Raw genomic sequence first — 10,269 nt, 5'->3', positions numbered from 1 at the left:
ACCTTGAGGTGTTAAGTGTCTTTAACAATAATCTCTCCACCTTCCCTCCTGGTGTGGAAAAGCTGCAGAAAGTGAGAGAACTGTACATTTATGGTAATCAGCTGACGGAGGTACCCTCAGGCGTATGCTTGCTCCCTAACCTTGAGGTGTTAAGTGTTGGTATGAACCCCATCAGACGTCTACCCAATGACGTCACACGACTCGCCAGGCTGAAGACTCTCAGTGTCCCCGGCTGTCAGTTTGATGAGTTCCCCAGACAGGTGCTGCACCTGAAGACACTGGAGGAACTGTACGCTGGACAAAATGGCGGGCGCAAGTTTGACATGGTCCCAGATGAGGTGGGAAACTTACAACACCTGTGGCTCTTGTCATTGGAATATAACCTCCTCAGAACCCTGCCGAGCACCATGAGTCACCTGCACAACCTAAGGGTGGTCCAACTCCCGAACAACAAGTTCGACACGTTCCCAGAAGTCCTGTGTGAGCTACCTGCCATGGAGAAACTGGACATAAGGAACAACAACATCACCAGGCTCCTAACCGCCCTTCACCGAGCAGACAAGCTGAGGGACTTGGATGTGTCAGGAAACCCCCTGACATACCCTCCACAGGATGTGTGTGAACAAGGGACCGGCGCCATCATGGCCTTCCTGAAACAGGAGGCACGGAAAGGTTAGTTATGAATAACATTCAAAGAAGAGAATGGCTACCGATGTTGTTGTTTTTTTGCGCTATATCAGCATACACAATAAATAGCACTGCTATACCTGATACTTAAATTTTCTAAACGTCCGCCACATATAAGCGTTGTTGCTACGCACGCGCAGACCGTACTAGCAGCCATTTTCTGAAATTTCGGTATGTTGTTAGTTTTTTCTAGGTTTCAATTTCACACACTTGAACGCCTTACAACTTTGTTATATGTTGTTGGTTCATCAGTTTGAACGGATTTGAACTTTAATAATTTCTTTGCTGAATGCTTAAACATTCAGATTTAAATTCCCATTGCAAATAAGAATACATGTGTTCGTCATGAGTATTGCCTTACATTATATTATACTGTATCATATCATACCATATCATATCATATCATATCATATCATATATACAATCACTGAAATAAACATGTGTTCTTTAATTAAGATGAGAGAATTCTCCGTGCCTTCAACCGCCTGTCCGTGAGGATGAGCCAAACCCAGTGGAAGCCTCTCGCCCGGAGCCTTGGGCTCAGCAACAGGGCGATGGACGCCATTAAGGTGAGATTATTTTTGTTTATGTAACTTTACAGATCAGAATCAATGCTTGAGTCATAATGGCGATACAACAAATGTGTCTTTGAGGAAATCGTGACATTTATCTTCTTCAAGTATTTTCTTCTCCCTCAAATTCAATGATATAGGATCTCAATACAATAAAAGAATTGGACTGGATTCAGTTTATTTACATACGTTAGTTAGCGACACGTTGGCTTGTCAGGCTTCTGCTCCAGACACAACTTATGGCCAGGTGTATCAGTATTGGGTCTTGACTGGAATAAATCATTATCATATGATAATCCGCAATAATTTGTTTCATCAGGCTTCCGCCCCAGACGATGTTCCTGACCAGGTGTACCAGACCCTGGTACAGTGGAGAGAGAAGGAAGGTGAGGCGGCCACACTTTCCGCCCTGGAGCAGCACCTCAGAGATCTGGACTTTCAGCAGCTGGCGGACCAGCTTTTACCGACCCCCAGGGTGGGTGATGTTTATAATTGAATTTTGACTTCGACTAGTGCCGTTTCAGTAATTGTTCAGCTGTTTTGACATCATGATTGTCTTGGATACAAATACTTTATGGGAAGCTGTAAACTTTGATGTCTTTACTTTTGGGGAAAATATTAAAATGACCACTATGAAGACAATAATTTACGTTAATATAGCCACAATTTGTTAACCAAGAAAAGGAATATGTGAATTTCATTAAGTTGTCAAGTAAAACACCACTTTTCCTCAGACCCCAGACCGTAGAGGCCAAGAAACTGGAGCCGTCGGTTCAGTTGATGGCCAAGAGAAAGATGGGCCGCAGAACAGGTATGAGAATATTCAATACTACACGATGAAGTCTGTTTGATATCTAAAGCAAGTCAAGGGCAATTTGACAACAAATCAGTTCCAAACAAAGCCACTCCTTCTTGCTAATATAAAGTAGAATATTCCTGCACATCTAGATCAGTTTTGATGATGTATTTTCCAGCGCGAGGAAATACCCCAGCGTGACGGTTGACCAGAAGTTTCCCATCATAAACTTTGACCGACTCGAGGAACAGTCCATTCTAGGCCGTGGGGGGTTCGCCTACGTGAAAAAAGCCCGACATCTGGACTGGAAGCAGGACGTCGCCGTCAAATGTCTGCTGACGCGTCAGATAGAAGGAAGGTCAGGGTTTGGTGTCTTTTATTCACGCTACAACTAGTATCCCGATAGCTCGAACGTTATACAATCTGCACACATGAGTGTTTAGTGATCTTTAGTTATACAATCTGCGCATGCACACATGATAGTTAAGTAGTTTTTAGTATCACAAATAAATGACCTACACTTAAACAACAAATACAAAACATATTTCTGTCATGTTTTTATACCTCAAGTGAGCAGGATGTGCTGTATTCTGAAGCAAGGAAACTGAAGCTGGCCAGCAATTCGGCCCACGTCATCAGTCTGCTGGGGGTCTGTCTGGACCCAAACTTCGCCATCGTGATGCCCTACATGGAGAACGGCTCTCTGGCCGGGCTGCTGCGGGATGTGGACGTGCCCTGGGCCCTGAGGTGGAGAATGGCGCACGAGATCTCCCTGGGGATGACTTTCCTGCACTGCCAGAACCCACAGATTCTCCACTGTGATCTGAAGGCAGAGAACGTGCTACTGGATGGAGACTTCCATGTGAAGGTAACAATTACCATTGTAAGGGACAAATGTTCACCTGGTCACTTGTGAAGCGAATTGTAGGTTTTACATTTAAGCACAGATAATGGAAAACTTAAGTGAATGTTCCATTTCAGATTTCAGACTTTGGCCTGTCCAAGTGGAAGATGAGATCTCGTGTTGTCACTCAAACCAGCCCGGAAGGAAGCACCATCACGCATGCGCCACCGGAGTACTTCTTGGATATCAACCTCGTCCCAACACCAATGTTCGATGTCTACAGGTACTGGCAAAAATCCTTTATCTATCACTTAAACAACAAAATTAAACAAATCAGTTTTTTCTGAGTTTCTAGACATTCCTAAAATACTGTATTCTGGTTTCCAGTTTTGGTGTGCTGCTTTGGGAGATCATTACGAGAGCAGAGCCATATGGAAGTGAGTTCACGATATGCCATATTGTCTGATATTTGCTTTGTCTAAATTTACGTCAATGCATTCCAATCTTCTAGTAAATTTTCAATAGACTTTAAATATCTTCGAGTTTGTGATCCTCAAATGTAACATTTCATATTTGTGCAAGTGAAAGCCTTACCAAGCATTTGCCAATTCTTTAAGTGTATCATTGCTTTATCATCATATCTGCAGATGCTATGAACTCTGCCCTGATCAGACTTGCGGTGACGTCAGGACAGCGACCTGACCTGACCCTAGTTCCTACAGACCTGCCTGACGTGTCCACAGTCAGTCAGCTGATGCAGACATGCTGGAGCCAGAACCCGGAGGACAGGCCCACATTCCAGGGTAATCTATACTTCATGCAATCTACTGCACTCACACTAGCTATGATATATGCCGCGTGAATCTTGATATTGGTTGCTTGGGTGATACACAGCGCCGGTAAAGATTTCCTGCATGTATTTGTCGCTAGTGTTATTTAAGCTATTACAGGTTATGTCCCAAGGTAAGTCAAATATGTACGTCTGGAAATGGTTACCCATAAAGGTGTGATAATCGTTGACTCAATCATCATCAAATGACAAAACCAATCATTACCTATCTATTGTTAGTGGTAAATCCCGCTTTTCGGGAGTGTAAACATTTCATGCCTTTGATCTCCAGCGTGTGCAGACCGTCTCCTTGCCGTGACCAGCAGGTCCAGTAAAGAGGACATTCTACAGGCCATCATTGACGTGATGAAGGTATATAACAACAAAGATAAGTAGCCTCTTGACGTCCACCATATTCAATTAAGCTCAGCTCACTTGCCTGCTGGATATCTGGCTATGGAAGAAATCGCAGGAGCGATGCGAAACTAGGAAAGGGTAGCCTTGGTACCATCCGGAAAGTATACTCGCTCTGACGTTATTTACATACTATACAGTCGCTTCTGGCTCTGACATTTATTATGCACTATATACAGTCGCTTCTCTGCAGAAGCGAACATAGGAGCGAACTACTACCCGTATGGTACCCAGGCTACGAAAATGGTGGATGCCAGACCAATTTTGAAAGTTTACCAAACAATTCATCTCAACAATTTCTATGGCCCGGTGTTCACACACACGAATGAACCACCATTACATCCACAGAGCCCCCGGTTACACATAGCCATGGTTGGTGGTACATTTACGTCAGGAGCAGTTTGACAAAACACTTCATATTACTGGCAACTTACCCCCAACCCATGGGAGCCAATCCATTCAAGACCTCCGATTCACAGCTGAGTGTTTTGAATTTTTTTAAAACTTCGGCTGGCGCATCCGCATATCAGTCGGCCGCGCCGAACACCAGCCGACCTACATAGTATCTCCAGAAACGCTCGCACCATTGTTGGGGGACGGTAGGAAGGCCATTATCGGTTGTGTGTAATCGGGGCTAATAAAGATTCACTTGCTGTATATGTGGCCTAAAGAACATGTCAGCCGGTCGCCAATGGCCAGATCCAAGCCGCTAAAACATTAGCCCTCATCAAATCCGACAAGGGAAGCAAACAGAGGAGTGAACTGAAGCTAGAACAGGCTGGATACCAGGCACCCGATTGGTAAAATATATACCATCTGTCCATTTAAACTGCATGTAAGTCTGTCACACAATGTCATTCTATATGGAAATGTTACGTTGAATTCTATCTTCTATGCTGATGACATGTTTGTTGCTCTTGTTCACAGGCTCGCAAGAACTGATTCAAAACCTTGATATATGGATAGGAGACGTTTAACGACACCAGATTTGTCAGGTTTTAGTGTAGACTAAGGAACAAGCAGGAGACATCTACAGAGAAAAATGCTGATACAGCCACACAGAGTAGTTCAAAGGACACAGGAAGTTTCTAATGCATCAAGATCCAGGACAGGCCAAAAGGCAACACTGGTTTAAAGTTAAAAAGTCTTTAACGAATTGAACATTTCCAGCAATCTATTTTCTGTTCATTCAACATTGGTATTGCACCAGCATAGTTCAGGGTCTGAAATTCCTGGAATCAGGTAATAAAATCAAAGTTGGTTATTATGCTTAAATGGTTGAAGATGTAATAGCTTTCCTGAGCAAAAATGGTTAATGCAACAGAGGTTTCATCTTTTTTTTACAATCAATGTTTTTGGGGGGCTGGTGTAGTAATAAGACAATATCGCTATTATATTATATGGGGAATGTGTTTTTATCGTCTAGATTCCTTGATAGACAAATCGCAAGGCTGGTGCAAAATCTTAAGATGATTTTCTAGTCACAAATAAAAAGAAACGTTTGAAGAAACAAATTGAGATCATTTGTACCATATCCCAACTTAACTACTTAAAATCGTAACAATTATTAACTTTTGCAATATGTTAAGTCTTTGCTACTTGATACACGTCTAATGGTACTTACAGTAATGTGCTTTTGAGAAATATTTACACATATTTTGCTTCTCAATCTTGTGATGCAGTGAAATAAAATTGTGTAAAAACGGTATGTATGACCAAGTATGTAACCCTTCACTGTGAGGCTCGATGCTACAACTGAAACAGGTAAACTTTGCCAGTATGTCATAACCAGTCAACCGCCTCAAGACGTGACACAGCAGTTTTGTACACGATTTGTGAGACCAGCTGTGGTAGTGATAGGTCTGTTCTACTAACCCCCTTACATCTACTGCTTTACGAGAAGGTTAGAAACAAACTTCTTATCAGGCTATGTCAGTCTTTCAGTTTTATATTATGATGTTCCTGGTATAACAAATGTGCTGCCTTTCATGAACAAAACAGAAGCTGTACGAACGCGTGTGTCCATTGAATGAACTTTGATTTCTATCGTTTCTGTATTCAAGTTATGTATGTAACTTTCATATCTTACGGAACATGCTTTTTCTGTTACGTCGACTTTTCCGTTTAGTGATGTTCAAATGCATTGCATGACATTGTATAGACCCAGGAAGAATAACTGGAATGTCAGGCTACTTGTAGATAATGTTCAGAGCTGTTCGTATCAGACTGAAATACCCCAGTCGGACACAGCGTACCTGGCGTAAGGAGAACTCAACAGTGAGCCGATAAGTACATGGGTCAGTATGGAGAACTCAACAGTGAGCCGATAAGTACATGGGTCAGTTCGGAGAACTCAACAGTTAGCCGATAAGTACATGGGTCAGTAAGGAGAACTCAACAGTGAGCCGATAAGTACATGGGTCAGTAAGGAGAACTCAACAGTGAGCCGATAAGTACATGGGTCAGTTCGGAGAACTCAACAGTTAGCCGATAAGTACATGGGTCAGTAAGGAGAACTCAACAGTGAGCCGATAAGTACATGGGTCAGTAAGGAGAACTCAACAGTGAGCCGATAAGTACATGGGTCAGTAAGGAGAACTCAACAGTGAGCCGATAAGTACATGGGTCAGTAAGGAGAACTCAACAGCGAGCCAATAAGTAAATGGATCAGTACGGAAAACTCAACAGTGAGTTGACCTCTGCCCGCAACCTGCGGTGTGCTCGGCAGTTCGTCATCCTAACGAGAAGCGTCGGTACTGCAGGGTTGGTGAGCGAGAACTGCCATCAAAATTACAACAGGAACTATTTATTTCCGAGATGAGGATTGTTGTATCTCATTGCACGACACACAGAGCTCTTATCTATACCTCTGCACAAGCACAATTATTTGCTTCACATGACATTTGCTTCAATTTCTCAACAAAGATTCTCCTACGTTATAAACTTGGCCCGATACACGAAGCTCTTATCGGCCCAAGCACTCCTCCCCCGAGACATGGAATGTGCCGCTTGTTTAAGTTGCTAACCTCACGCTCGGCCGTAAGGTCTTCTCAATATTTACCTGAGTCAACACCGCACCTGGTAAACACCATTAATATAAGGAGTTCATAAGGTCAATACGGGCACATAGTGACGATAATTAGAAGGCATTTATTGATTTTTCTGGCTGTAAAGGACGTAAAACTGTGTGGCTGACAAACTAACCGGTGGCAAATGGCTGACAAGAAGTGCAGTTGTATGGGCACGAAGGGTGAACTAATACACTACTTTACTATCTAATATGGTATTTTTGTTCATAGTGTCATTTATTATATCTAAAAGCAATTCAAAAGGTTAACATTTCTTAGAAATAACTAACATTCCGTTTGTAGCAACAAAACTGTTGAAATGTTGCAAAATTACATGCCTCCAACAAGCATAAGATGTTAACCTCACGTACGGCCGTAAGGTCACCTCAATATTTACCTGAGTCAACACCGTACCTGGTAAACACCGCTGTGGAGTTCATAAGGTGGGTATAGACACGTGGGCAAAACAGGTGACTCTATTTTAGGAATTTATTGATTTTTGCGGACGACAAGCTGCCTAATTAACCGCTGACAAAGTTTTGACGAGAAGAACAGTTGGAAAAATTCTGTTTATTTGTCTTACTACTATTTGTCTTGCCCCTACCAAACTACATCTGTCCTTCTTTGTCAAGTAACTGTTAGATATCGACAAACCATTATCCAAATAGCTACGTACTTTTTCGCCAGGTACCGATACCGCATCTCTCTTGTTAAAAAATGAATAATTGTTGATCCTCCTCCCATCAAACGTAAAGTGAACTTTTTTTCTTGCTCACATCACATGCTCGTAAAGTCCACATCCTCTCGGAGTTCATAGGATTTGTAAGATCAGACACTATTTAGGCTAAAGTCATTGATAGCGTTATAGAGATATATGATGGGCCCTCTAAACATATAATCGTCGTATTCGGTGTTCTAATGAATAAAAAATAAAAACAACCTACCAAGTAAATTGTCAAGTAACTATTAAAGTTTTCCTGCCAGGTGCCGATACTTCATCCCTTGTGCTGCAAAATTATCAAAAAATACTGCGACCCCCCCTGCATCAAATGCACAATGGCCCAATCTTCACCTTACCACCTCACACGTTCGTTAAGTCCACACCGTACGTGGTAAACACCCTCCTAGGGTTCAGAGGTCAGCAGTGACACGTAAGGACAACAGGTGAGCTGATATCCATCTATATGTTTGTTTTTGATCGGTTCAGAGAAGAAATATCCATCAATCATCACTACAATGGTTATATTTCTCCTTTTGTGGTCAAACAAGGTCATATGTTTCACTCCGGCAGGTGTTAAAAAGTTAAGTTGAATCATCGCGCAAAAGGCAGAAAGGCTGCCTACCCACGCTCTCATACCTCACGTGACATGAGGGGAAATTCTACTTTTAGGGCAAGGCGCATGCGCTGGGCAAACACGTCTACGTGGAGAGAACAGTGTGTAAAGTTACTGAGAGGGGAAGAACAACCCAAGAACAAGGTTCCACCCTAATTTGCACCACCCAAGTGTTAAAACAGTGAGTAATCGTTACCTTGTTTTGGTGTAAGTTTGAGTAACTCACCTTAGAAATAGACCTAGAAATTGAGGTTAAGTTTTCTGTGCAAACTCTACACTTTTATACAGAATGGTTGAATACTTAATTCATAATTATCTTAATTCATGAAAGGCTTAAACAAACAAACAAACAAACAAACAGAAAATTATGTTACATGCATGTTTTCGTGTTTTTGACAATTATCATCTGGGAAACCAACTATTCCGATGTGCAAGTTAGTGGTGGACAAAGCTTTTGCCCTAGACTGATTAGGATAATCGAAAACAGATCTGTGTTGAATATTGTAATAAATCTGTTCTGATACAGGAAAAGATTAACGTAAACAAATTAAAAGTTCCGTGACGATCCCATAGTCACGTTGTACGCAACGTGACTGAGTGGCCGGAGGCTAGTATTGGGGGATTCAAGTATCAGTGTTTGTAACGAACATGCCATAAGATGCGACTTGTCATTGGGAATACAAATTTACGTTTTACCGCATTCAGTCCTCAAGTCTTGATGTTACGTATTATCAAAAAGCTCGTCATTACTAACTAACATCAACGTTGAACAAGTCACGTCTAAAACCCCTAGTGTGACGTGTGTGCCATTTTGGCAGGGTAGGGCCGTTATCTTTGTACATTGTACCTGGTGCCACCTCTCACTGGCGTTTAAAGAACAAATATGGATACGGTATTCTCCAAGCAGACGTTGGGTCGCGGAGGTAGTAGTGGCTGGGATTTTGAGGACAGCGAGCCGGTAAAATCCCGGCCATTGCTATCCCCGTGACCCAACCTCTGCTTGGAGAATATGGGTAAAATCCTCCACCTCGAACGATCGTTTCCTCACCGTACTGGGTCCCCTCCTCCTGGGTTTACAAGCTCTTTTTAATCATCAAATAAATATTATGATCATATGGGCTTATGGTAGGGCCCTGATCAGCTACAACCCCATGCTTTGATCCTGAACAATTGAAATAACAAAGAAGAAAAATGAGCCTTCTTTTAGCTTTGTTTAAAATTAGAATTCCATTAGGAAAGTTTTTCCGAACTTTCCCTAACAATAGCTATGCTCTAACATATTTTACATTTGTCACATTTGTCATATCAAACGGATTAGATCATCGATGCTACTGTAAAATGTATTACTTTGTTTGGTATTCCGATGCAATGAACGGACGATTATTTAACCAAACAGCAAAGTCACGTGGTTGCTCCACAGTCACGGTGTGTGCCACGTGCCTGCGGATCTCGAGGCTAGTGTCGGGGTCACTACTGTGTCAGTGTTAGGATCACATTTCAGTCATCTACTCAGTAATGATAACTATAGCTTCACCGCATTAGACCATCGTATTGTTATCTTCTCATCAATTAAACGGTTTCTAATTATTAGCTATGGAATTACGAATGAGAAAATTCAAATCTAAAACCCCAAGTTGACCATGTTTACAGCTTTTAGCAGCGCAGGCATGTTTGTACATTGTACCTGGCGCCACCTCCCACTGGAGTTCAAAGGTCAAGTGAAGA

General features: G+C 42.2%; 2 protein-coding genes across 2 annotated transcripts in view; both read left to right on the top strand.

Annotated features, from left to right (window-relative positions):
• The window catches only part of LOC118408557 (leucine-rich repeat-containing protein 18-like), a 1,435-nt gene extending 1,282 nt beyond the window's left edge, over nt 1-153 (top strand). The window contains exon 2 of the mRNA XM_035809365.1: nt 121-153. Coding sequence (XP_035665258.1) covers nt 121-153 — 33 coding nt within the window. The remainder of the gene's footprint in view (nt 1-120) is intronic.
• Nucleotides 82-5,850, top strand: LOC118408570 (probable serine/threonine-protein kinase DDB_G0271682). The gene is made up of 11 exons (XM_035809378.1): nt 82-672; nt 1,144-1,256; nt 1,579-1,734; nt 1,994-2,070; nt 2,234-2,413; nt 2,626-2,923; nt 3,037-3,182; nt 3,287-3,336; nt 3,547-3,702; nt 4,021-4,100; nt 5,070-5,850. Exons 1-11 carry the CDS (start codon nt 162-164, stop codon nt 5,082-5,084), a joined length of 1,782 nt encoding a protein of 593 aa, XP_035665271.1. The 5' UTR covers nt 82-161; the 3' UTR covers nt 5,085-5,850.
• Nucleotides 5,851-10,269: the final 4,419 nt, after the last annotated feature.

This window comes from Branchiostoma floridae, unplaced genomic scaffold (genome assembly GCF_000003815.2).
Source record: "Branchiostoma floridae strain S238N-H82 unplaced genomic scaffold, Bfl_VNyyK Sc7u5tJ_193, whole genome shotgun sequence".
Taxonomy (NCBI): Eukaryota; Metazoa; Chordata; class Leptocardii; order Amphioxiformes; family Branchiostomatidae; genus Branchiostoma; species Branchiostoma floridae.
Note: the sequence above shows the minus strand (reverse complement) of the source record. Positions and strands in the feature narration are given on the sequence as shown.

Excerpts from the sequence above, each read along its gene's own strand:
- LOC118408570 (XM_035809378.1), top strand. The coding sequence starts at position 162 with ATGAACCCCATCAGACGTCTACCCAATGACGTCACACGACTCGCCAGG. Across the intron at positions 1,257-1,578 it reads GGGCGATGGACGCCATTAAG|GCTTCCGCCCCAGACGATGT; the intron begins GTGAGATTATTT and ends TTGTTTCATCAG. Across the intron at positions 3,183-3,286 it reads CCAATGTTCGATGTCTACAG|TTTTGGTGTGCTGCTTTGGG; the intron begins GTACTGGCAAAA and ends TCTGGTTTCCAG.